The 27,545-nt window shown below is 44.3% G+C and overlaps 1 protein-coding gene across 3 annotated transcripts in view; it reads left to right on the top strand.

The window, feature by feature from the left end:
• The first annotated feature begins 1,748 nt into the window (after positions 1-1,748).
• The window catches only part of ABCA1 (ATP binding cassette subfamily A member 1), a 125,352-nt gene continuing 99,555 nt past the window's right edge, over positions 1,749-27,545 (top strand). For 2 of the 3 annotated variants that reach the window (XM_032860758.1, XM_032860760.1), the window contains exons 1-2: positions 1,749-2,074; positions 22,534-22,696. In XM_032860758.1, the coding sequence (XP_032716649.1) occupies positions 22,631-22,696 (66 nt within the window). In that variant the 5' untranslated portion in view covers positions 1,749-2,074; positions 22,534-22,630. The remainder of the gene's footprint in view (positions 2,075-22,533; positions 22,697-27,545) is intronic. The other variant, XM_032860759.1, reaches the window with a different exon arrangement.

Genomic DNA, 27,545 nt, shown 5'->3' with positions numbered 1-27,545 from the left:
GCTCCTCCAGGAGATTTCCTTTGTATCTAGAGGGTCAGAGTTTACTTTTAACTCTTGGCAAGACCTGGAGTTTAATGGTTTGGCATGGGAAAAACTTTATAGGCCATGGCTGGTATCCGAAAATGACACTAAAAATCAGCTAATAACACCCTCTTTGTTTACAGTGTCATTCTTCCAAGGAGGTCAAATGAACAAAATTCACTTTCAGAAAATCCCTATGAAGCAGGGAGAGCATACATAGTCTCTTTCTTTTACAGATGAAGAAATGGAGACAGAAATTTGTACATCATGGGGTTTGGCCACATTTGACTCAGAACCCAGTCTGTCGGCCAGGGTTATCCTTTGAGCCAAGGCAAGATGCTCGCCCCAGGCTTCAGAAGGCTTGAGTCTGGCCCTCCTCAAATTTCAACTCTTCTTAAGGGTGAGCCATCCACATGGCCAAGGGGCCATGCCACCAGCGTTATGACTACCCAGAATTCCTTGCCCTAAGGCCTCTAAGTGCACTTCTGGAGCTTGCATGGGCCTCCTCACCACATCTGTCCTGAGTATCATCAGAACCACTGTTGTGTGCACCTGCCCATGTTGTGGCCTTGACAGTGGTGTAGTGTGGTGTAATGTGGAGGGATCTTGTGCAGCTGGGGTCCACATGCACACAGTCGAAATTCTCCTGGAATATGACAGAGCTGGAGGTGGGAAGAGCAGGGCTTTGGGGGCCCACCGTCCCACTGTACCACTTTCTTGCCAAAAGTCAGGTCAGACTGTGAGGAGTCCTAATGTGAACCTGCCCTTCCAGGTTGCTTCAAATACATCTTTGTCAAGGTAGGAGACCTTTATCTTACAGTTTGTTGGCTTGATTTATGACTTAAATATTTAGACAAAGTATGTGGGCCTCTGTCTGTACTTCTGCCTCTGTCCCTCAAAAATTATGGGCGGTCTGCTGCTGACTGTCGTGGCCAAGCCAGAGGAGGAAGCTGGAGAACTGGAATGGCTATATAATTTCACAACTGTGATTTTCTAGCTGCACTTTGCAAATCTATAGAAGCCAAAACACAGGCTTTGTGTATTTATCACTGGGGCTCCGACCAATATAATGAAAATGTAAAGGGGACTGGTTCACTGTGCCATTTTTTTGTGGCCTCCCACCTCCCCCCAGTTTGCAAAGAGAAGGAGGAAGAGGCTTTTCATTGTCCCTTCCACAGATCTGGGAGGCCCAGTCTGGGAATCCCAAAGGCAATAAATAAATCTCCTATTGAATACCAAAGTCAGGGTTTGGGGTGGAAAACAAAAACTGCTAATTATCCGGAGGCTGTCCGTCCTCTCCCACACCCTGGGCATTTGAAATGGAAGGCTAAAGGGTTGGTGTCCTGAGGGGTTTTGGCCCTCAATCCCTCCGACTGGGTAAAGTAACAAAGGAAAAAAAAAATGCTGAAAGCAGGAGTTTAGAGGAAGCGATTTCCACTCATGCTATTGGCCGAAGGAAACGTGGAGGAGACAGTCTCTGACTCAGCCCCAAGCCCCAAGTTTCCCGCTTTTCCTAGGCGGGCAGGCTCGGGCAGGGCAGGGGGCACCCACCCTGGACCCGCTGGGCCAGCAGCGCCCGCCACTTCCCGCCCTCCGCCCCTAGCCCTGCCGGGAGCAGCAGGACGTCGCCCGTTTAAGGGGGCGGGGCGCGGCTCCACGTGCTTTCTGCTGAGTGACTGAACTACATAAACAGAGGCCGGGGAAGGGGGCGGGGAAGGAGGGAGAGAACAGACTTTGACCGATAGTAACCCTGGCGCTCAGCGCAGCCGAATCTATAAAAGGAACTAGTCGCGGCAAAACCCCGGTAATTCTGTGGGAGAGTGAGTGGGGCAGGGACCCGCCGAGCCCAGCCGACATCTCTCTCCTCGGGAGCAGGTGGGCAGGGCAGGGGGCGCCGCAGGACCGGCGCAGCCAGAGCCAATTTCTCGGGGGTGCTTTGCTCTTTTCCCCCTTTTAAAATTTTATTTTATTTTATTTTTTTCCTTTTCCCCTTCTCCGGAAGGGTTTTTCAAGGGGTGGGGGAAAAAGACGCACGCACAAAAGTGGAAAACAGGTAAGAGGTTCTCCAGTCACTTGGGCGTTATTGTTTTGTTTCGGGGCCGAGGAGGCTCTGGGAAGCGCTGGGTTTTGGGGACTAGTCCGAACCCCCACCTCTTGCAGCGAAAGTGGGGCGGGGGCGGTGTAAATGGAGAGGACGTCCTAGGACGAGCTCCAGCGACCCAGAGACGCTAGCGCTGCTGCGTTCGGGGCTCACCCGGCGGTGGGGCCGGGGAAGCGTCTCTGGGCGTGGAGACCCAGGAGCTGTACCGCGGGCGCAGTGCGATTGTGTATGTGTGTGTGTGGGGGGGATTCTGGTCTTACTGGGGGCGCTGATGCACGGGGTGGGGGTGGGGGAGCGGAAAGTGGCAGCCCCACCTCCGAGCGCTTCCCTTTGTTCGGAAGAGCCTGAGCCGGCTGGAAACCCCTCTGGCTGCGGGTCGGCCGGCGCCCACCGGGACGAATGCCAGCACTGAGTCCCAGTGCGTTCTTTAAGGAGCTGGTCTGAGTCAGGGTCTGACCTGGGGATCCGCCCCGTCCGCCCCCGGATTGGAGTGGCGCGTTCTTGTTCCCCAAGAACTCGACTGGTTGGTGTCCCAAACGGGGTCTGTAGCGCTGTTGATCACTTGAGGCCTCGGGGGCTTTGTCTGACTTGGGGTCCTGCGTCTGGTCCCCATGCGCTCCCCCAGCTGGTGTCCCTCGCGCAGCGAGGGGACGCGTTTTGTTCCTTTTAAAAACAAAAGACTTAGAAGGAGAGCCTGCGGAGACCTGGAGCTGAGATGCCAGTTCCCCTACCCCCCCCCCCCCCCCATCCTTCCTGCCCTTTGCCGTTTAGTCTCCTGGGGCGGCCTCAGGCGGGGCACGGATGGGGAAGCTGGGGCAAGCCGGTGCCGCGGAATGACCGGGAGTAACCCCGGCGGGTGGCGTAGAACTCGAAGCTCCGCCGCGGGGCTGGGCCGGGTGGGGATGGGGGAAGGCTGGGCTCCGGCTGCCGGTGGCCCCGGGGGACTGGCCCGCAGCGCCTCCTGTCCGAAAAGCCTGGGAATCGATCCGGTGGCTGGAGGGGGTCCGGGCTTCACAAGGGGCCGTCGCTTTTGGGTTCCGACTAAGATCCGGTGAAGACGGGTGGTTGGAGATTGGGAGGAAGCCTGGGGGATCAGGCTAAAAGGCCGGTTTTTTTGTTTGTTTGTTTGTTTGTTTAATCAGAATGTTTCCCGATTCCCAGACCCTTGTTACATGAGAACGTTCTTGGCGTGGGCCAATGCCATGGATGTGTGTAGGTGTCTGTTTCTCAAGCACTTAATCTTATAGAAGGAAATAAACAAGGTGTGCGTATGCGTGTATGTGTGTGTGTGTGTGTGTGAGAGAGAGAGAGAGAGAGAGAGAGAGAGAGATGGAGAGAGAGAGAAGCATCAGGCTCTGGAAGTAATTGGCCCTTATCTTTTGCAGCATTAATACCATCACCTTTTAAAGCCCCAAACTATTATTCAGTGACACTTCACAAAGTGAGTGGTATATACATTAACGTAAAAGAGGACAAATTTGATATTATAAAACATTTCCCTGGTGATGAAAATCAGCAAGTCACTTTTTAAGGCCCCATCTGCACCCGCCCCCCCCCCCCCAGTACCTTACAGCATTTTCCAAGTTCAAAGGCAGTCTTACTGGTTCTTTTAACAATAGTTTGGAACCCAAACATAAGTTTTGATCTTCTTTTCAGACAGAACTTAAATCCTAACTAACAAAGTGCTTCATTTCTCATCTCCCCTTTTATTTCAGCCCATTTTCCCTCATCCCTACCACAAAAATAATGGAGGTTTTCTGTTGTTTGAATCATTCCTTTGAGACACTTCTCCCATATCAAAGAAAGTGTGAAAGCATGAAGAATGTTTTGGAGTAGAACCTCTTCAGATAGAATAATAATTTTCAAGTACAAAGTTTCCATTGTCAGCCTGTTCCCCAACTGCTCCTATAAAGCAAATAATTCATGATAGAGTTAAAAAAAATATATTGGATATGCGGGGCGCCTGGGTGGCTCAGTGGGTTAAATAAAGTCTCTGCCTTCAGCTCAAGTCATGATCCCAGGGTCCTGGGATCGAGCCCTGGATTGGGCTTCCTGCTCAGCGGGGAGCCTGCTTCCTCCTCTCTCTCTGCCTGCCTCTCTGCCTACTTGTGATCTGTCAAATAAATAAATAAAATCTTTAAAAAAAATATTGGATATGCAGAGCAAATTGGTATCTACTTGGAAAAAACAAAAACAAACAGCAGTAGAATCAGAGTGACTAGGCTTAATGATAACCACAATCCATTTAAGGGACAAGAATTGCAATTCTAGTCCGAGTAATTCCCTTGCAAGGACAAGTCTCATGTTCCAGAATAACATAACCTGATTTTGAAGGGGCCACCTGTGATACGTGTGTCTCCTGTCCTCATGAGCTTTTGAAATCCCAACTCTCCTAAATATTTTAATTTACATCTAAATAGAGGCCTGTAATGGACACATTTTTTACTTACGGGATATTTACAGCTCATTTGAGACTATGGTCAGTCTAGGATTGAAAAAGGGTGGTTAGGGCTTGGTTGTTTTCAACCTCTGCTCTAGAAGTCCAATGCTTACATTATTAAAAATGAATGAAACTCAGCAACACAGCTTTTTATTATCTTCTGTAGTATTTACCTTATATGGAGAGAAGTTGGAATATTTTTCCATCAAAAAATTTGTTTAGGGATCTGACCTCCCATCAACCAAGTGACTTATGCTAGGCTCACAGTGATTGAGAGTTGTCAATAGTTTTGCTATTTCAGTTTTTAGCTCATAATTAAGTGACATTACCTTAGACTCTTTAATAATGAACATTTTGGATATCTAGAAATTACCAGTAGACATGTGGTTTTGTATTTCTAAAATACTCTCAAATCCAAATACGTTTTCATTTACTGTCTGGGTATTAAATAATGCAAGTAAAATGCTCTTTATGGCTGTTACTTTGGCATCAGCTTTTAAATGATCTTTCTGAAAATTTGCTTTATTTAACTGGTCTGGGAGAGGGCCTACATAAAAAAAACGGAGACCCTCTTCATATCTGCATGTGGAAATAATCATAAATGCCAATGTTATTGCAATGTTTATTTAATAGACACTGTATAGCACTCTGTACCAAGCACTAGGCCAAATGCTTTTCAAATTCTAACCAATTTAATCTCTACAGCAAACCCATTTATTATTCCTGTTTTACAAATGAAGAGACTGAGAGGTTAGCTAACTTGTCCCTGGTCACACGTCTTGAGAGTTGGCAAAACTAAGATTTGAACCCAGCCAGTGAGTCCCAGAGTACTTTAATGCCCACACTAAACGTTGAGGTGGGAACAATTTCAGCTGCTGTAAGCAGAGGACTTTTGAGGATGCTTGTTATGTTTATGGTACATTCATCTGCTGGAGACCTTATCAGACTCTACAGCCTGTATTGTATTTCCCTTGTTTGTTGGGAGTGAGCCAACCAAATTTTCTTCAGCTTGGGACATAGGTTGCACAGGGGATTGCGACACCATGGAAAGAACAGACAATAAAATTTACTCAACTCGAATACTTTTCTTGGTTTAAAATGAAAATTTTACTATTGCTTCAGTCAGGTATTTGTGAGTAAGTCTATGCTATCAAAGTGTTTTCCTGTGTAATACATATAGAATGGAAGGGCAGAGTATTTGGCCATAAAAATCTAAAGAACAAAAGACAAAGGAAGGAGAACTATTAGTTTAGCTGTCAATTCTAACATGGGAGGATTTTTTTTTTTTTTTTGGTTGTAGTACAATACAGTTCCTGCTTGTTCTATCCTTAATTATGTTGTGGATCTTTTGAAATAAGCTATTTCTCTGTTATTGCTATTACTGTCTAGGAATCAAATTTAGCCATTTCTTAAGGCATCTTTCTTTTAAAGTAATTACAGTTTCAAAGTCTGCTTTGTAAAAAATTAAATTATGATAGCAAATTAGAAATCAACTCTTAGAAAGTATTTCTGCTCAGTTAGAAGCAGTTTCATTTATTGTTGATTTACTGGGTGCTGAATGTTGATTTAGGCATTTTACATGATGATTCGGTTCATTGTCATGAGAACAACGTGAGGGTAGGTACTATTATTATCTTCATTTTACAGAGGGGGAGACTGAGGTATAGACAGGTTAAGGAGCCTGCTCATGGAGTTTGTTAGGTAGTGAAGCTGAGGTTGGATCAATTTCCATGAATTTACCAATATCCAGATAAGGACTTTGTCAAAATACCCAGTTTTGACAAAAGAAATAGTAGCAAAAGGCAAAGAGTGAGTCTCCTTTTCATCTGGTTATTTTAACCCCAAAATAGTTTCCTGGATAGGTGACCAGCGTACATGCTATTAGAATGGTACATTTTGGAGGTATTTAAGGCCAGAGAATGAAAATCTCATATGTAAAATTGCTTTCAGATAGAGTTTCAGTTACTCTGCATTCCATTGAGATGATAAACTGTAGGAAAGCAAAGGATTCATGCTGACAGCAAATTGCAGGTGCATCACACATGAGTCCTGGAACAAAATAAACTTTGAAGTCCTGTCTGTTTCCATTTTGAAAACTTAACTTTAAGAACTGATTTGAATGCCATTCCTTTCGTAAGCTGGATTCCCTCCTCCCTGCCAACACAGAGTGAAAATTATCCCCTTCTTTTTTACTCCCGTAAGACGGATCACTGCAGTGTTCATGCCATGTATTTAATTGCATTCTTTTGTTATAATTAACATTTGTTTGTATTCCTCTTGAGTGTATGCTTCTCCTTGAGAACGTCTTTGATTCATTCTCCCCAGTCTTTAATTCAACCCCCTTGATGTGAAAGGGGTTCAATAAAAGCTGACTTGAACGAGTCAGACAAAGACAACAGGAAACTAATGTTTCCTTGCTGTATTCTAAAAGACAAATTAGAATGATGGCATAATTGTAGAAAAGAATTAGAAATAGAGGGATGTGAGTTATAATAGTTAATTATGAGTTACAATAGTTAAGGTTAGGTTTATGATAGAGATTGAGAAATGTTAGCCCATAGTCAATTTAGGCCAGCTTAGTTTTTGTAGAACAAACAATTCTGGTTCCATTCAGTTTGATTTCTCTTTTTTGAGGCAGCTGTGATTTTGTGAAAATGCTTTAATTTGTGACATCTCACTGTCAAATACTTTGATTTGCACATTAATTAATTTTTAAGACAAGAATGAGATAATTCACCAAGTAATATAGAATTTAAATACTTTTAAAAAAACAAAATAACCTTTTATGCATAAGATCTGTTCTTCATTCTGTGTGTGTATATGTGTGTGTATGTATGTGTGTGTATTTGTTTAAAACTACAGCATTTTCTATGCCAAATCCAACTTCCAAGAAGCATTTGGAAGCCAAAGTATTTTATCTGGCTAGTCTTGAAGTCCAGATGTTTTATCATAACTGGTATTTAGTGTGGGACATTTCCCAGCAAAAAATTTTTACATATATAACCAATCATTAATTGGGAGAGGATTTTTAACGATTTTGAGCATATAATGAAAACAATGGATTCTCTTCAGAAAAAATATACATAGTCATGTACATTTCAAATTTTATATATAATTACGTATAATTATATTCTACATATAATTTCAGAAATCCACTAAAGAGCCATGTGACCTCGGGGAAGTCATTTTACTTTTCCAGGATTTACGTTCTTGGTTTATAAAATGAAAGCGGAGGAAGCGCATGACTTTTAAAGAGCCCTTCTCATGTTTACATCCTCCAGCTCTAGGTCTGTATTTAGGAAAAGGATGATTCTTTGATTGTGGCTGCTCAGAGATACATCCTGCAGGGCCTCCTCAACATTAGTGTAACAGATCATGTGGGTTTCGTGAGGTAGAGAGAAGACGCCCAAGGGAATGCCTACGAGTATTCCTGATGAGTGTGAAGGTGACAGAAAAAGGTGATGGGAAGAGAGGAAAGTACAGGCAAGAAAGCTGTTGAAATTGCCTATTTATCTGTGTTAATGGAGGAGGATGTGAATCATAGATCCAAAAAGGCATTCTCATCTGAAATGCAAAGGAAGGGGGAGTTGGTTCATCTCAATACATTTCAATAGAGCAAATATGATTTAGTGAGATATCGTTCTTGTCTCCACTTCACCATTTGGAGGATCTCTCGGAGATAAAATATTCATTTGGACTCTCATGCCTGGATATATCTCCATTATGGGTGTAGGTTTTGCTTCTCATACTCACGCCTACTCCTATTAAGCAATTATGTGGAAAGGAGTGCCGGTGCCCATGAGAGGATGAGAATTGGACTAACCAGTTAAGGATATTCCTAAATACCACAGAAGACTCTCACTGGGGGTAGGTGGGCAAGACAATGAGCTTTTTGAAGCATTGTCCTGAATTTGTTGTTACAGAGATCACAACAGATTGGGACCAGAAGGAAGAAGAAGGGAGAAAAAGGAACAAGAGGTTTTAGACTTGGAGGAAGGGGGCAAAAGAGGAGGAAAGATGCCGCAAAGAAGTTTCATATCCCTATTTACACTTGCTTTGCAAAATTCCTGTGGGGGGATGCCAGGTTGGGAATAATTGCTTTTGCCAAGGGTCAAACCAAGCTTGTTTTCTTGAAGAAGCAAGTCCCCAAGGGGGTGGCAGTTTGAAATCGATTGCATCTGGTGTTTAGATGATCCAAGTTTGACATAAAGGCAACACTGAGGGAAGCAGCAGCTTTCCTTGGAAAGGCAGCGAGTATGTGAAGACCCAAACTAGAGTTTAGATTGACCTGAGGATCCTTCTCTACTTCCAGATGCAGGACTTTGGGATGGAGGTGGCGGTTTATCTTAGCTGGGGTGAGGTGTAGTCCTTGGTAGTGGAAGAGGGAGGGAAGAGGAAGATAAATGATTAGAAAAATGTGTTAATATGCAGAAAGTACCATGAAACTGGTATTCATTTCTTCAGCAGATATTTTTTCAAATACTGTGTAAAGTGCTGGGGTTCTGAACAAATGTCAAAAGACTTTGAGGATCTGCCACCATAATGATTTTTAGCTTGGCATTCAGGGCTCTTTGAAATAAGACTTTTGACAGCTTTTTCCTCCATTATAAGAGGCATCCTTGAACTTGACTCGGTTTTTCGCCAGTGAAGAGTGTGGCTTAATAACTATTTGTTAACTGACTCTCCCTCCACAGGTTTTCCTTATGCCTCTGACTTGGACTTGAGGAGCCCCACCTGGCTAGTTTTTGGCTTCTCATTGTTCTGGAGTCTCACATTCATCCTCTGTGGCTGCTTCTGTTTGCACTACGCCCTCTGCTCCTATTCCTCATTGACTGACATTCCCCCCGCCGGCCATGGGTAGATACGAGCACGGCCAAGGACTAGGCCTTCCGCCAGGTCACCTCCTGTCATTGTCACCGTATCTTTGGTAGGCGGCACATCAGCCATTCAAGTTATTTCAGTTGACCCACGTTTTTGTAATCATTAATGGATTTTTAAAAGTCAACCTTACATGTGTCCTCTAAATTGAGAACTGATCACAGTTGCCTCAAATAAAAGGTTAGTCACAAAATAGAGTGAAAACAACTTGATTTTCTCAATAGTCTTGTCTATAAAATAAACTTGCTTTCGAAACTTTGGTAAAAAGTGGAATTGGCTTGCGTTAAAGAGGTGCTGAAGAAAAGGCCAAACACAGACTTTCTCCTTAATGTAATAAAAATTTTTGTAAAGGCCAAAAAAGTGCTGAAAAGATAAAATTTTTCTCATGTGTGAGTCCGAGTTTAATACTGTGCCTGTCCATCTAAAATCCTCTAAGTGGAATTTGAGTAGCTCTTTTCTTTCTTTAAAGATTTTATTTATTTATTAGAGAGAGAGAGAGAGAGCGAGCATGAGTGGGGGGAAGAGCAGAGGGAGAAGCAGGCTTCCCACCGAGCAGGGGGCCTCGATTCTTGGACCCCAGGTCCTGACCTGGGCTGAAGGCAGAAACTTAACCAACTGAGCCACCCAGGCTCGCCTGGAATTTGAGTAGCTCTTAAATCCATCTTGTGTGGCCTCTTCTCACATTTGGGGGAATGTGGAGGTCGCCACCATTTTCAGATGGTGTACCTGATACAGAGAGTGGGTTAGTAACTTGTTCAGTTCACGTAGTTTGCTAATGGCAATGCCCGGGATTCAAACTCGAGTCTGATCCCCAAGCTCCAGGCAGTGTTTTTTTAGATTCAGAAGATCTTCTCCTCCAGCCTCTTCATCATCAAGACTTGTTTTCTGTTCTGTGGCTCAGAGCAGGAGAGGGACTCGCCTAGATTCACACCCCGGCGGTCATTAACTGGAAATTAAAAACTTGGCCCCATATGTCTTTAATCCAGGGTTCTTACTGATGTACCAACATTTTGGGTGATATTTATAGTGTCCTTTCAGGAGAGAAAAAAGAAATTGTGTCTATAAAAGTCTGTCCTTTTCAGCTTACAATGGACACCGAATCCTTGAAAATTGGACTTGCCTCATTTACTTGTTGTCTGTTGATCCAGTTTGAATCTTAAGGGGTTTTTCAACTTTTTTTTTTTTTTTTTGTTCTCTCTCTACAGTAAAAATGCTCCTTGGTTGTAAGTTTGAATCGGAAGGAAATCCCCACAGCAGTGCTGAAGGTTCAGTCTTTGCTGGGATCTGTTTCCTTTATGCAAAAGTACAAAACCCTGTGCTAATTTTGGCTGATTAAGATTAATTGTGATTCAAGGCAGAGCGCTGTGTGTGTGTGTGTGTGTGTGTGTGTGTTTAATGATTGTGTTCATTGAACACGGACCTTGAGTTCAAGAGAAAGAAAGCCTTTGGTCAAGTTATGTTTATTCAGTTGTTAGTCCTTTTGCAGGATTTGCAAATTTAGTGGAATTAGTGCCATTTTCCAGTTTTCAATCCCGGTCACATTTCACATGATCACAGCGTGGCTTTCTGCTCCTCCGCTGAGCAAACGGAGGGTTGTCTGACAGTGGGCTCCATTAAGGGGAGTGCTGGTGCCCCCGTGGGATTCAGGGACCAAAAGGCACTCTGTTCTTTATGCTGAGCTCCGTTTGGGGATGCTGGTGCTCTCCTGAAGTAGATACTTAGCACATGGCTGCCTGGTTGTGTAGGTATTTAAATGCTGCTATAAAACCACTGTTGAAAAAAGCAGGCTAGCAAGAGTTCTACCCAAGTTTCATGTTGTTTTCTCCTTGAGCACTTTTTAATATGACACATAAAATGTTTGACTTGTGAAAATCTCAGCGACCCTGCTTTCTAGAAGGAATACTCAGAATCATAATATTGGAATAAGGCAACTCTGTTTCCTCTGAGAAGAACCTCCCAAACCTCAAATAATAGAGTTCGTGTGGCCAGTACTTAAAAAAAAAAAAAAAAAAAAGGCTAAGGTCCTTCAGTTTTTGTTTTTCAGAATCACAAGTATGCGGATTTAAACTTGTGATCTTACTCCTCTTTCTTCTTCACAAAGCAGCCAGCAACATGGTTTGTTTGGGTTACTTTAGAGAAGGACTTCAGTGGTCAAGTTGGGAGGGCAGGGCTTACCTGCACTCCTGTGTGTCTGGCCAAGAACCAGGAGTAAATTCCCACATGCCTACTTACCTGGTCCTTGCCGGGCTGCAGAAGCAAGTGTCGCAGACACAGGATGCAAGCCTTCTCAGCCGTAAGAGCTGGCTGGTGAAAGGTGTTCTGGACAAGATTGCTGGGTTTGGTCACACTGAGTGAGCTAGAAGTGGATAAGAGCCTGGAGATTAGGTAACTCGTTTGGGCAAAAGTAAAGGGAATAAAGTATCGAGGTGCAAAAGTTATACCCAGGTGCTGCTATGCTTCACTGAGCGAGATTTTGACTTGAGCCTATGGGTGTAGAGTTCAAGAGTCCTGAGCAGTGCTGGCAGTCTTCTATTTAGCTTGAGCCCCCAGAGGAGGGGTTCTTGGAGCTGGCATGCTTATGGGGGTTCTAGAGCCTATGTCTGGCAAATTATAGATTCTTCTTTGCTCACATGAACGCAGTGAAAATAAATGTGTTTCCCAGCAAATTAGAGCAGCTTTGAGAACAACCAAATTAAAGGTGCTCCAGCTTGAACCCGAGTTTCTTGGAGCACAGCTGGAAATTTTGTCATGCTTTTGAACTAACTGAACCTTTACTTTCAATGCAATTTCTGATTTGTTTCTGTAGGGAACCTGTTTTAATTCTTCTCTCCCATTTCTGAGTTCGGACTTCAGAAGCCCTCTTTCCTCAAATGTTTATGGAGCGTGGAGTCATCGGGGCACTGGGGTCCGTATGGCCGAGAATAAGATGGTGAGATAGACTAGCTTGCTGCGTGCACGTGCCTTACAGTTTTAGCAGGGATCACCCGATAGGTCAGTACCCTGGAGAAGACTGTAGGGCGATCTGAGAAGATGGAGGAAATATAAGGTCCAGATAGCAAGCAGGTAGTTGACATAGAGGCTTCAGGAAGTGGGGTGGAGAGGGAAATGGAGCCAGGTCCTGAGGACTTGGAGGAAGGCAGCAGCGTGCTTGCATGAAGAATAGGAGCCAATTGCCAAGAGTGTGGAGAGAATTGTATAAATAAGCGGTGGGGGTCCCTGAGAGGGGGTTTTGTGGTAAAACAATGCCAGAAGTGGCACCAGGATTTCAGAGTCACCCCGTCACATCTTCCACTCAGCTGGGCACTGGAGAGAGCTCCAGTTCATTTTGTAAAGGCCTTTGAGGGAAATGTACCGTCTGTGAACAAAGAAGAGACAAGAGAGATTCCTTTAATAAATGGCCCACTTTGTGCCCCACCCTTGATGAATGCTTCACCCTGTGAAGTCAGCAGCACTAATCATTAGAATAGCTACCATTTACTGGACACTTACTTTGTTCCAGGAACTGACTTAATGTTTTGTATACATTATTAGTTCTATTTTATGAAGAGGATCCAGGGGTTCAGAGTCCCTAGAGTCCCAGTGCTGGTGCTTAGCAGAGTCAGGATTCCAACCCAGTTTTCTCTGACTCCAAAACCTCCCTTTTTTCTGCTAGGCCAGGTAATTCAAGAAAATAAAAGAGTTAAGGATGGTTGGGGGGAGTTTCCTGTAAAGTAGCATAGGCCCAAAGGAAGGGGAAGCCAGTGAAGGGATTTGGGTTTTTCTGTCCCCAAGTCCTTTGAGCACTTTTATAAAAATAAACCCTTCAGGCTAGGAGAAGTTTGGACATCTGAAGATGTTGACCCTTCAGAGATGTAAGCCAAACAAAGTGGTTTTCGCTGATACAGTCACGAAGCCTTTTATCCTAATATTCTCTTGGAACACCCTCCTGCAGCAACGAAAGGGAGGGAACACGATAGTCAAGATTTTCTGCAAATAAAGGAGTGATTGCTCTTGGAGACTTGCTTGCTTGTGTTTCTACAGCTCAGGGGGTTGTGACTTCAATAGTTCCTTCCCTTGCACGTCCTTCTTATTTTGACATTATGAGGGTGGTTAAAAAAAATGTTTTTCGGGCGCCTGGGTGTCTCAGTGGGTTAAAGCCTCGGCCTTCGGCTTAGGTCATGATCTCGGGGTCCTGGGATCGAGCCCCACATTGGGCTCTCTGCTCGCCTGGGAGCCTGCTTCCTCCCTCTCTCTCTGCCTACTAGTGATCTCTGTCTGTCAAATAAATAAATAAAATCTTTAAAAAAAATGTTTTTCTATGATCTATAATGTTGACAGGTTGATTTCTTTTCAACAGGAAAGGTTCTTTTTCCTACGTCCTGCGTAACCACCCCCTGCACCAGAGAGAAAGCAAATAGTTGTATTGTTTGTTGAAGTCTTCCTTTGAAGGTTGCCCCGTGTTTGTTTAATGGAAATCAGCAGGGGGAGAAGGGCTACCTCTAACATTTTGCTAGAATTTCTCCATAATTCTACAACAGTGAAACAAGAACTTGGGTACAGGATGGATTTGCTTTTGGAACCCGTGGCTCTTGACAGTTTTAGAAGTCTTGAGACTGTTTGAGCTAAGTAGCAACCGCCATGTTGAGAGTGATAACTAGGATCTTTGGTTGTCCAAATATCGGTGATGTGATAGAAATAGATTTGAACCTTGTGAGTCTCCTTTAAAATAAAATCGTGGGGGCGCCTGGGTGGCTCAGTGGGTTAAAGCCTCTGCCTTCGGCTGGGGTCATGATCTCAGGGTCCTGGGATCGAGCCCCGCATCGGGCTCTCTGCTTGGCGGGGAGCCTGCTTCTCCTTCTCTCTCTGCCTGCTGCTCTACTTGTGATCTGTCTGTCTCTCTTTCTGTCAAATAAATAAAATCTTAAAAAAAAAAAAAGTCGTGAACTTCAGGAGGAATGATTCTTCTCCAGGGCTAGTTATGGATTTGATAGTATTCGTGGATCTCTTTCAGTTTTTATGTATTCATTTATGTATTCATTTCATAGCCTTCATTTTGAAATTAGCTATTAGCAGATACTTTTGTCCAGGAAATTGAATATATATATTCCTCTGTAAACTAATTGGTAGTAATAATCAAGTATGATGCATTTGATATTTTTAAAAAGGTCCCCGGAATCACAGATTGTTAGAATTGCTAGAATTCATTGAATCTATATTTAAAAAAAAAGTGGGTATTGTGATAGCAGCAGAGCCTCTTCTAGAATGATCAAAATCTTCTAGAATGATAGAATGGCTTCCTTTTATCCTTGACTTTTTATCTTGGAGGATTTCTTACATCTTTTTTCTCCTCAAATTTGAGTATTAAAATGTTACGGTTTAAGTAGGAATACACCCTTAGGAGTGGTTGAGTACCCACAAGTGATCTTTCTGTAGGCTCTAGTGACAATTAAGGCCAGTTTCACCAAGTTTATGGGTCTACAGGATGGTTAGGAAGTGCGAGGGGTGGAATTGAGGGGATTAGCCAAGATGGCTTTAAGTACAGGTAGAGAGCTTGGTGGCATCTGGAGCCCAGAGGAATTAAACTGAGGCAGTCAAATGAACTTCAGGCTGACTAAAGCCTGGGTCAGCCAGGGAGAAGTCACAGTCCAAATGCCTTCTTCCCACAGCAGCAGCCCTGTCCTGTCTTCAGTCATGGGTGCAGTGAACCTGTTGGCAGCCTGGTTTTCTGACTTGTCAGTAATCTCATTAGCCTTTTCCCTGAATGTGGTTACTGATCCAGAGCCATGTGCTCAGAGATGCAATTAAAGAACAGACCTTTTCCAAAGCAAGCATGCTCTGCTGCCTTTACGGGTTTCCTATCCTAATTTTGCAGGACTCTCCACATCTCTCTGGAGATGAGGGGGCATCTATATCGGGGATTCTTGCTCTTGTATCAACATCTCATGAATAGACAATCAGTTAAGGTTTAGTGCCAACTCATTTTCAATTCATATGTGATATGGTTCAATTCTGCCTGAAATCTACCTGCTGCTTTGTAGGTTACTGGTGGGCTGTTAGTTGATACAAGAGGTTTCATCAGGAGAGATGCTAAGATGCTAAGCTGTTGTCACAAATTTCAACTTCTGTCTCATTCCTAGTAACTATGTAGATATTTGTCAATGAAGCAGAACATATACTTTGTTTGTTTGTTTATTGAAAATTTAAAGAACTGACAGTTGTAAGGCCACTGTTTGGGAAAAATGAAAATTAGTTGCTGACTGCATGTTCTGGGTGTAGGAACTATTTGGGTAGAACTTGTAAGAAAAATGTGTTCGGGAGAATGAACAGAACCATAGGAGAAATATGATAATGGGAAAGAGCATAGAACAGTTGTTGGAAAAAAGTTACTTTTTGAGAAGTGTGGGGGTAGCTCTAACTCTAGGGGTTGAGTCCGGGCAAGTCACTTGCTTTTTAGGAGGCTTCAGCTTCTCTCTAAAGCTGGGGCAGGGGTGTGGTGGGAACGGGTCTCCAAAACCACATGGAACTTTTTCTATCTGAGGAGACAACCGGCTGGAGGAGGGCTTTGGGAGGGCTTGTTCTCTTCTGCCTAGAGGGGCCAGCTTCTCTGCCCCAATGAGAAGTGATGATGGTGTGGTCCCTGCTTGAAGACGGTCCTCCTCTGGCATGTGTCCTGGCTGAGGGGTTATCGTCATGGTCCGTCCCCCCGCCTGGCCTTAGATGGAAGCTCAGGTCTATAGTTGTAAGTCCTGGCTTCTCGTGCTCCCAGCGTTCTTGCGGAAAGAAATGGCCAACCAACCCTTTGGTTACTGCAGAGACTAGGAGGAGATCCTGTCAGCAGTGCAAACATGTGCATTTTTTCTCCCCTGTTACATTTCCGTAGACAGATTTAATGCCTGGGAAGGGTAGAAGGCAGTCACGGGAAGTACTTCTTGTTTTTCTTTTGGCTTTGCCAAGTGAGGAAAAAACCCTCCTACCTTGTCTTCGAGCAGGACTTCTTCTTTCTCTCCCCTCGTTTCTTCTTTATATTTTTCATCTCTCTTTGAAATCTACACGTGATGTTCAAAAGAGCCACATGTTTTGGTGAGGAAGGGGGTGGGTGGGAGAGCAGTGGGGTAGGTGCTGACTGGGTCATCTCTTTTCCTCTTCACACCAAGCTTCCTGTAAACCTATAATTAGGTGGGTTTTGTTTTTTTTTTCTTTTGGCAGCGTCACTAAGTCTGTCTGTCATTCCTGGTATTGGTTTAGGGAAAAGTTGAAAGAATTCAGCTGTCATTTGGTGACCCTTTTGCTAGTAGCACAGCCCAGTGTCATTCCACTGTCCTAAAGGCACTTCCTCAGAAAGGAGTTACCCCTCCCTCCACACTTCCCCTGACTCTGCTGTATTTTTCTTCATTACTCCTACCACCCACTGCCTTAACAACCCACTGTGATTTGTCTATATTCCACCTAGAGTAGAAGTTCCACAAGAACAAGACCTTTGCCTCTTTTGTTCACTGCAGAATCTCCAGTGTCTAGAACAGGACCTGGCACATAATAGGCACTCAATAATATTTATTGTGCTAATGGGACCCTTGCAGAGTGAAGGCTTCCTTGTTTGTTGAATGAATATGTTGAATGAATATTTTATCCACTGTTCACCTTGCTAGTGAATCACACAATAATCAGACTTTACACTCTACAGTCCCAGGTCCTTGAAGGCATGATTGGACGTGTGGAATAGATTAACTATTAAAATGGAAGGCAAGTGATTTTTGGGGGGAGGGAGTCAGGTTATTGATGTAGAATTTACATACAGTTAAATTTACCCTTTTAATGTGTACAGTTTGATGAGTTTTGATGTCTCTATAGTTTCCTAACAACTGCCACAGTCATGATCTAGAATATTTCCATCGGTCAATACTCCTTTTGCAACCTGTTTTTACCTCCACCCATTACCGCTGATCTGATTTCTGTCCTCATTGTTTTACCTTTTCAGAATGTCTTGTAGAAGGAGTCCTCTAGTAGGTGGTCTCTTGTGCCTTGCACATTTCCCTTAGTGTAAGGCTTTTGAGATTCATCTATGCTGTTGTACCTATCAGTAGTTTGTTCTTTGTTTATTGCTGAGTAGTATTCCATTTTAATCTACCCCTTAGTTGATAGACGTTTGGGTTATTTTCAGTTTTGGCTATATAAGTCCATATAAGACTTATATAAACATTCACACACAAGTCTTTGCTTGAACATAGACCCTCCTCTATCTTTTGGGTAAATACCTAGCATGAGGTGGCTGGGCTGTATCATAAGTCTGTGTGTAACTTTACAACAAATCGCCAAACTGTTTTACAAAGTATCTGTTCCATCTTACATTCCCATAAGCAGTACGAGAGAGTTCTAGTTGCTTCACATGACTTGCTAGCACTTTAAAATTTTAAAAATCTTGGGGCGCCTGGGTGGCTCAGTGGGTTAAGGCCTCTGCCTTCGGCTCAGGTCATGATCCCAGGGTCCTGGGATGGAGCCCTGCATTGGGCTCTCTGCTCCGCGGAGAGCCTGCTTCCTCCTTTCTCTCTCTGCCTGCCTCTCTGCCTATTTGTGATCTCTCTCTGTCAAATAAATAAATAAAATCTTTAAAAAAATTTTTTTAAAAATCTTAATACTTCCAGCAGATGTGTAGTAGTGTTTCATTGTGGTCTTAATTTGCAATTCTCTGCAACTAATGATATTGAGTACCTTTGCTTATTAATTGAGAAGGTTAAGTTTTAGCAGCCTGTTGTATTCTCTAGTTACTAATAATTTTATAATACCAGGGGCATTTGAAGTGAAAATTTCTCTAAAAAACTGGTTAAAGATTTGTAAAGTCCTGGGGGCACCTGGGTGGCTCAGTCAGTTAAGTGTCCAACTCTTGATCTCAGCTCGGGTCTTGATCTCTGGGTCATGAGTTCAAGCTCCGTACTGGGCTCCACACTGGGCATGGAGCCTACTTAAAAACAAGCAAAAGATTTGAAAAAGGTCCATACTGTACAAAAGAAGGTGAGGGTGTGGAAACTATGTTATATTTGGCAAAGGATGGTCCACCTGAGTGACTGATGACAAGAGCTGGAGAGAAAGAGCAGCACCTAGGACGTGAGCATGGAGATTGGCAGAAGGCAGATTTCCTGGCTCTGCTGGCCTTGGGACGGCTTGCTCGGGCCTTAGCTAAACTTGGTGTTTGTGAGAAGTAGACTGTGATTTAATTACATTTTCCTGAATGCCCCAGGAATCACCTGGGAAAGCTCAGCAGTCCTTTGTGGCTGCAGACTGTGTGGTAGAAGCCTGCTAAACCTAGAGTTCCCTCTCTGGGGACAATTTGCTGGAATCGGTTAATCAAGGTTGAGAAATCAGTTACCACAGGCCCAGGAATGCCACCACCCTTACATCCTGAAACCCTATTTCTCCTATCCATCTCTTAGTTAATTAAGTAAGCAAACATTCCCTGACTGCTTGCCACATGTCAGGTACTAGGAACACAGTGATGAAGGAAACAGAAATGGCCCCTGCAGACTCAGAATGTGAGAGAAATGCTTCCGGGGAAAACAGAGGCATCCCTGAAAGCACCCCGGAGGGACTCCTAACCCAGGTGTCGGTGCCAGGGAGGTCATCAAGGCAGGATCCAGGCAAGGGGCAGCTAAATGGAGACCTAAGATTGAGGAAAAGTTAGCCAGGCTGACAGTACTGGGAGAAAGGGTTTCTGGGACAGAGAACACATTGAGGGTAGGAGAGAGTTTGACCCATTCATAGCTTGTAAGTAGTTTCTTCTGGGGAGGGTTTGGGAGGTGGGGAGCAGTGTGAGAGGAGTAGGAGTCATCAGGGAGACTGGCTAAACCACCATACGGAGTGGACCTCATCCTCAGGCTGTGGGGAGCTGACAAAGGGTTCTGAGAGGGAGGGGCATAGAATATGTGGATACACAATTCATCCAACAACTGCAGCTGCTCTGTGATAAATGGATGGGAGGGGACAAGACTGGAGGCAGGGACACCAGTGACGTGGCTGTTGTGGCCACCCAGGAGTGGGATGAGAGTGGCCTATTGACTGGCGGTGATTGTGAAGTAGGACCCTTTCCAGCCAGTAACTGGAAATGTGCATAAGGGCAGAAGCAAGAGTGGGACTAACTTTGAAACATTGAGAAATCTAGTACATAGTACTGCATTCTTCTTGGTTTTGGTTTGTTTGTTCACTTCCTTGGAAAACTAATGTAGAAATGTCCCTTTGGCTTCAGTTACCTGAGCAGAGGGTTTTGGGCATTGCCAAACCCTCCTTTGTGGACAGAGTTGCTCTGATCGCTGTGTTCTGAAGTGGGAGGAGGGAATTACGCAGGCCAGGGCCATGCCAAGTTGCGAGGGGCATTTGGGAAGAGAAGCCTGTCTGTGTGTACCCAGCAAAGCCAGAGCAGAGTCTCCAGTGCTGCTTAGGGCTACTTCTTCCTGACAGCCTTCTCTCTATGTCTCTTGGAGGGTCCCTGGGCCCAGAACCCTTGTTTGGAGATTCAGAAACTCTACTTAAAGGAAAAGAGTCTCCAAAAAACTTCTTCCTGGCCTTTCTCAACTCATGAACACTCTATCGAGGTGTGTCTTATTTTCCCCTGAGATTTCCCCCTCAGATTTGGTGGGGGGGGGAGGTCTGTGCTCGGGTTTGACCATGGGGGTCTCTAACACTAGGCTATTCAGATTTTGTCTTTCCTACCTGGCCCCTACTACCTTTCCTGAAACCCATGATGGGTTTGCTAGAAATAATGGAATAGAAATGAATGTTTGGACAGGACATAACCATTTCTCTGTTAGAAGGTACTGATAGAACAGAGAAAAGTGGGGAGAAGGGAACTCATTTCTTTGGCATTTACAGTGTGCCATGTACTGTGTCAGGAACTTATTTATATTATCTTATTTAGTCTTTGAACACTCATGCAAAGTAGTTATTGTCATCTGCATTATTTTGATGGGGAAATTAATGCCCATAGAGTATAAAGGCTTGGCCAAGGGCACATAGTTGGGAAGCTGGGGTTACTCCCTATTGGGGCTCTTTCTGCTAGGTTAATTGTCCTTTTGAAATTACAAACTTGCATTTCAACCTCCTCACTGTTACCTTGGGGATCTGAAAAGATTCCTGTAGCTTCTAAATCAACTAAGTGATTTCTGGAGGGCAGCTTTTGCATGAGAAAAACCTAGCTAATTATTTATTTCAGTGTTTCTGGGATGCAGGCTCTATGCTAGGCCACTTACAAAACAATTTGGGATTACAAACATGTCTCACAGTCCCATTCTAGCTCTCAGTGCCTGGGAGGTCAGTTGACATCTTTAAACAATCAAATTGCCAACAGAATGGATGAATTGCTGGTTTAACTCTTCTTTCTGGAGTGAGAAATTTGGGGGGAGGGTCCTTGTCCTAAAGATTTGCTGAGCAAATGATAAAGAGAAAAAAGAGGTCCTAAAGCTTGAATATTTTGGAGGAATTCCCAATTTGTCCGATTGTCAACGAATGAATTTTTTTTTTTTTAAAATACAGGGACACCTGGGTGGCTCAGTCGGTTAAGCTGCTGCCTTCGGCTCAGGTCATGATCCCAGGGTCTTGGGATCAAGTCCTGCATCTGGCTCCTTGCTTGGCAAGGAGCCTGCTTCTCTCTCTGCCTCTGCCTGCCACTCTGCCAGGTTGTGTGTGCTCTCTCTCTCTCTCTCTCTGACAAATAAATAAATAAAAAAATAAATAAAATCTTAAAAAAAAATAAAACAAATAAAATACATAATGTAATAGTAGGGTCACTCCTCCTTCTTTGACACTGAAAACTCCCTCCAAGCTCTTTCCTTCTCTAGAGGTTTTAAATGCAAGTCCTCGAGGTGTAGGGGTCTAAAGAATAAAATCCTGCTGGAGGCTGATCTTTGCGTGGAGATCTCGTTTGGACTCACAGATTTTTAGTCCAATACTTGGTTTTGTATCCATAGGTGGTCACTGCATTCGTTCTTTTTGCTATTTGTTCCTTGTGCTTAATCTCCCACTCCCACCTTCCCTCCACTTGGGGCCACAATGATAAACTGAGCTATTTAGAAGTAAAGCTGGTTTCTGCCAAGAGTTCGTGACTACCGAGAGCCCGCAGAGCCTAGCTTTGACCTGTGTGTACCTTCTTCTTCCACTTTTTTTACTTTCTACCCCTTCCCCAACTTTAATTTTAGTACAGGTGCTTAAAATAAATTCCAGCATTTAATAAATACAGTTGTTGAGGGGCAGCCAGGAAACACAGAATGTTGTATCCCCCGTTTATGAGAACCATCCCTTCCCCCACCATGGGGAAGCTGTCCCCTCCGTGGTCCCCGTGGCCCCTGACGCGGAGGAGCCAGGCCGGTGCGCAGGCGCAGGTGGAGCAGAGCCAGAGTGTGCATATGTCTGGACGGTGGGAGCTTGCTGCTCTCACAGGTGATGCTCTCCGCCTGCGTTCGCTGACTTGTTTCTCCACGGGGTATTGTTTTCTTTCCACAGACACACAGCACCGGGATTGTCCCCATCATCTGGGAACCAGGTGTCAATGACACTTTCCCGGTGTTTCCTCAGGGTCTTCTCACATGCACTGTGGCGTTCCAGATTGGGAAACTGCTTTCTCGATGGTGCCATTTATCATTTGAAGGACACAACTGTGTGGCCAGATGAAAATGTACCCCACAGCAGATTTTCAAGGAATAGCAGAAATTACTCCAGATTTGAGGCAGAATTTATAACTGCGGCTAACATTTTATGAGAAGGGAGGCATTTTCTTAGGGGTGGCGGGTCTCTGGGATTCCCATATGCCATTTCCAACCTCAGTGTTTTGACTCAACACTTGAGTTTGTTTTCATAAGGGCATTTTCCAATCCCAGACGATCACAGCCATGGAGCTAAAATGATTAGAATTATAATGACTAGCTTCCAGGCGGCTGCTGGAAAGCCTCCAGAATCCGCGTTTACAGGAAAAACCCGAAGCCAGAAGCTGGGCACTCGGGACTTCCTGAGAGCAATGAGGATGCCCATCCGGGTCTTGAGGTCTAAGGTGAGGGGGCTGGAGCAGCAGCCCTCACTGGCGTCGGGCTTTGGAGCAGCGGCTGATAGCGCTCTCCCCTCCTGCTTTATCTTTCAGTTAATGACCAGCCACAGCGGCCCTGCCGTGAGTTGCGGCCACTGCCTCCACGGGCTCCTGAGCCACACGCGTCTGCTGGGGTGCTAGCAGCGGTAACATGGCTTACTGGCCTCAGCTGAGGTTGCTGCTGTGGAAGAACCTCACTTTCAGAAGAAGACAAACAGTAAGCCTGGGATTCTCCCGTGCGGGGTGGTGGGTTGGGGTGGTAGTGGTCGGGGGGCAGTGTTCTCCCTTGCTTTTCTTCATGGTTTCGAGTTCGGGGTGGGAGGAAGGAGGAGAGGGAATCCTCTCGGTTTTCTCAAAGGGACCGGATGACTCTGGCCCTGGTGGGCACAGGTCCATGTGGTCCTGAAGTAGCCCTATTGCTTATCAGAGAGGGAAGATTAGGAGCCAGGCAGAAACGTTAGCTTTAGTGTGTGCTAGTGCCCAGGCATGGGTTCTGACCTCTGGAATCTGTCATAGAGTTGCCTCTGAGCATCCCACTCTTTCCCTTTATTGCAGCCCTGGGGGCCCGCTGGCTCTGCAAGAGCACCCAAGGGCCCATCTGTTTCTGGGAGGTGGGAATGAAGTGAGTTAAGTGAGTTAAGGGCCCAGCTCCTGTAGAGACTGGTTCTCTTCGTGTCTGTGTGGACTCTCTCAGCTCTGACTGCAAGCCGGGAGGAATATAAAACTGAGATTTGTTTGACTTCCGTGGAGGTTCTAAGCCATTCATTTCCTGGATGGGACACAGAATTCATTGCGTAATCCTGAGAAGATCATCTTTAATGCTCAGGCGAATGGTATTTTTACACAGAGGAAGGGGAAGGCTGTGAGGCATGGTGAACTCCCTGAAGCCCAGACATTAGCTCTTGGCTTGTCTAGCTCCAGACACTCTTGGACACTCCATTTAATGTCCTGGGTTTAGCTGTACTGACTTGTAGTTGGCCTCTTTTTTCTCTTTTCTTTAAAGTTACATTTATTTATTTTAGAGAGAGAGAGATTGCACGCAGGGGCTGGGGGCAGAGGGAGAGGGAGAGAGAATCTTAAGCAGAACCCCCTGCTGAGCGCCGAGCCCAACATGGGTGTCTCTCTCAACGACCCTGAGAGCATGACTTGAGCTGTAATCAAGAGGCAGACACCCAACCGATTGAGCTGCCCCTGTAGTTGGCTTCTAAATCTGTTTCCCGCCTTGCCTTTTTTTCTGAGTTCTACGCCTGTGTCCCCACTGAGCTATCTTAACTAGGCTTAACATGTCTATAACCAAAATGATAACCAAAATGATCATCTTTCTTAGACTCAAAGAACCATAAGAGACCTTTGAGAGAACTTAGTGTTTCTCAAACTAGCATAATGCTTGGACCTTCTTTAAAAAACAGAAGGTCTTTAAAGAACAAGGTCTCCTTGTACTCATGAGATTTCTTTTTTATTGTAATGTTACTTAAATGTGTACACATGTGAAACATCTGTACTTATAGGTCATTACACAACCATGCAACCCATGCATACTTACAAAGGAAATGCAAACAAAATTGCAAAACCAATATAATCCAAATTCACATTGTTAATATAGTAAGATAGCTGCCTGGACAATCTATATTACTATGTGCTAATGATTCCATTCTTCAACCACTTTTCTAGTGACCTTCATTTGATGTCATTTGGCTTTCATTTGGTCCAGTCTCATCATTTATAAATTGCGTCTGCATCTGTTCCTTTCTCATTAGTCTGCTACAATTATATTGGTGCCAACACAATCACAGACACAAATACAAACTTGGGCTTTGAAATCTTGTGTCAGAAGTAGTTATAAAGTAGGCATTCAGAAAATTCAGTTATGTTTATTTGAATTTGTTTAGATGACCATTGGAATGAAAACACAAAATGTTTAAAATCCTCACAGAGGCCTCATATTTAATCCCTCAGGAGTATATATTCTAGTTTGAGAAACAATGTGGTTTTTTTTTCAAGTCCTTAATGTTATAGGTAGGGATCTGAATCTTAAGATCACCAACTAGAGAGTGGAAACTAGAATCTATGTATCCTATCTGTCTTGGTGATAATTGTAATCATAAAACATAACGTATTATTATATAATATAATAAAAGCAAACACTTAGAACAAGTTTCCATGTGCTAAGCACTTAAGTGGGTTATTAATTGGTTGAATTCTTTAGAACCCCATGAAATACTGTTTTTTCCTTGTGTTGTAACTGGGGTACTTGAAGTACAGAGAGAGATTAAGTAATCAGTCTGAGGTCCGCACCACTGGTCAGGAGCAAATGCAGGGTTCAAATCTAGATGACCTGACTTTAGCATTGGTGCTCTAAATCACTATGTCAAATTGCTTTTCAGTAGTATCATTATTTTTTCTATTTTCAGTCTCAAAATCTTGACATTTCTGGCCTTTTCCTCGCCTCTGCTCCTGTTTCTCAGAGCTGTTCCCAGGTCTTGGTGTTTCCAGGTCCTGTGTGTTCATCACCTGTCCTGACTTCTTAACTACTGCCTCTTCTCATCCTGGTGGCAGCAGCTCACATGATGGGGAACTGTCTCAGTCATAGTGTGTCCATTAGCCACTGAGAGGTGAAAAGAATAGTATTATCTTAGCAATGAAAGTAGGGCTCTAGGATGGTCCAGCATAGACCTCTCATTTTACAGATAAGAACACTGAGACGCAAAGCAGAGAAGGGATTTCCCCAACATCAAGCAAGGACTCAGGAGCACAGGGGCCTGGAATAGGAGATGGGGTTGGGCTATCCAGACTAGTCTGGAGCTTGCTGCTTCTAGCTTAGTATTGCTTGTGGGTTTAAAAAGAATTAGGATTAGAGAGATAGGCAGGATTAGTGAAAGGAGATTTGTAATCTTATGGAAGTTTTTGTTGGCAGAAGTAAAGATACAGCATCCTGACTCAAAAGGGGTTTTCTAGGTGATACACCACAAGCTTACTAGCTTGTCCTTCTTCCCTTCCTGATAGCTAAAGAAAACACATTTTGCTGAACCAGAAAAAAAAGGTGGTTTACTTCAGGTTACAGATGCTTAGATTGTCAGAGCTGGAAAGATCTGATCTGCCCCTTGTCCAGTTGATGGAACCTGGAATTCCAGGCAGAGGGGCAGGGTCCAGAGTGGGTTAGTCATGGAAGGAGCACCAGAACCAGTTTCTTGGTGGCCCTATAGGCTTTTTTCTTTTTTTTTTTTTTTTGGACTTTGCTTTGTCTGCATTGAAAGTTTAATGCCCATGGATCTTAAACTACTTCCCAACCCACCTGGCTTGGATTTCTGGATTATTTTTGAGACAATGGGACCTGTTAAGGGTTTTTTGGTGCCACTTTGTTGGCTCACATAGTCAGAACCAACCCTGTCCACTAAGACAGGGGAAGAAGCTCCATGACAAATCTTGCCTACAATGTGTGGAAAACCATTGCTTATTTCCCATTTTCTCAGATCCTAGAGTATACACACTCAGGCCTAGAGCCTGGCACCCAGAATATGCTGAAAACATATTTGCTGAACAAGTGGTGAGTGTGTCCAATGGGCCATCAGTTTGCAGGTCTCAAGGAGGCTCCCCTGTTGTAGAGGCCTTGTGTCCTACTGCCGGGAAGAATGTTTGAAAGCTGGGTGCTGAACAGTACTCCCCAGAATAACCCTGTGGAAAGCCAGCATTTGCCCTTTCTCTCTGTCTCCTTGTTTGCTGATGAATCCTGGGGATCTCTCTTGTACCCCCAGTTGTCCCCTTCATGGGGACCATCAACCAGGGTTAGCTTTCCGTTGTTTCTGTTGGGCAAAGAATACACTAAGTTACGAAAGTTGGGGGCAAAGCTCAGTTTGGGTCCAAAGTAACGGTTAACTTGTGTGGGTGGCAGTCTTTCAGCACAAACAGGGCTTGGGACAGGAAGGGCGAGGGGCTTCAGAGTTTTTAGGATCCTCATCTAGTTTCAGGCTGAGCCAAAGGCCAAGGTCCCATGGAACAGATGGGAGCGTGGGGCCATATGGTCTCTGTCTTGTGCCTTTGCTATTGTCTCCATGAGATCTGATTAGCCGTGTGGCTGGGAAAATAGGTAATTCTAATTTTTGCATGGAGTATCAGTATTTGGACATTGGTTAATGACAAGGAATAAACTATCAAATAAATAAAAATTAAAACTCCTCATTTAAAAGCCATTAGAGAATTTTCCAGGGCAGATGAAAAATTTCTACATTCCCTCCCCACTTCCAGTTCCAGCTGATGCATTTCTTCCTTGTCCTTGTTCCTGGGCTGGTAGTGACGGTTCAAATTCAGATAGTAATTCTAATTTTTATTCAATTCTAAATCAGTTCTACTTCCAGCGCGGCCACCATGTGCCTCAATGGCTGAGGGAAACCCACTTCTCTTGAGTTTTAGTTTTGTATTCTGTGGAATGAAGAAAGTTAGAACCCATAGCCATTTATTGTTTCATTTGGATACATATTTACAGAGCACCTACTACATGTGGGGGAGTGTGCTGGGTGTGTGGTAATGAAGGAACGATCCTTGTCCTCACAGAGCTTACAGTTCAGTGAGGGAAGCAGATACGAGACTCATGATCCCAGAAGTAAAAATAAAATAATAAACTGTATCAGGTGTTAGGAAGACAATAAATCAGACACACTGTGGCACTGTGTTAGATACCACGAGGCTATGGGTAGGGACTTAATTTAGGATGGAACATTATGACAGATAAGCCGAGAGCTCTGAAGATAAAGCTGGGGAAGATCAGGAGCTCAGAGATGAGGAGCACCATATTCCTAGAGAGATAGAAGGTGTGAAGGCCATGGGGCCCAATGTGTGCTCCTGAGTCAAGGAACAGAAAAGCCAGTGGCTCTGGTGGAGTGAATGAGGACTGGCTAGGGATGAGTTAGGGACTGGCAGGGCCAGATCATGCCTGGCGTTGGAGCTGGGAAGTGCAGTTGAATTTTATTTTATGTGCAAAAGAAGTCTCTGAGGTGGATGGGTCATGATTGTGAGGGTCAGATTGTGTGGTCCTTGGCACTGAAGGGACTTGAGTGACAATAAGCCAAAGG

This window comes from Lontra canadensis, unplaced genomic scaffold, assembly GCF_010015895.1.
Source record: "Lontra canadensis isolate GAN:19392208 unplaced genomic scaffold, GSC_riverotter_1.0 scaffold19, whole genome shotgun sequence".
Lineage (NCBI taxonomy): Eukaryota > Metazoa > Chordata > Mammalia > Carnivora > Mustelidae > Lontra > Lontra canadensis.
The sequence above is the reverse complement of the archived record's forward strand: the minus strand, read 5'-3'. Positions and strand labels throughout refer to the sequence as shown.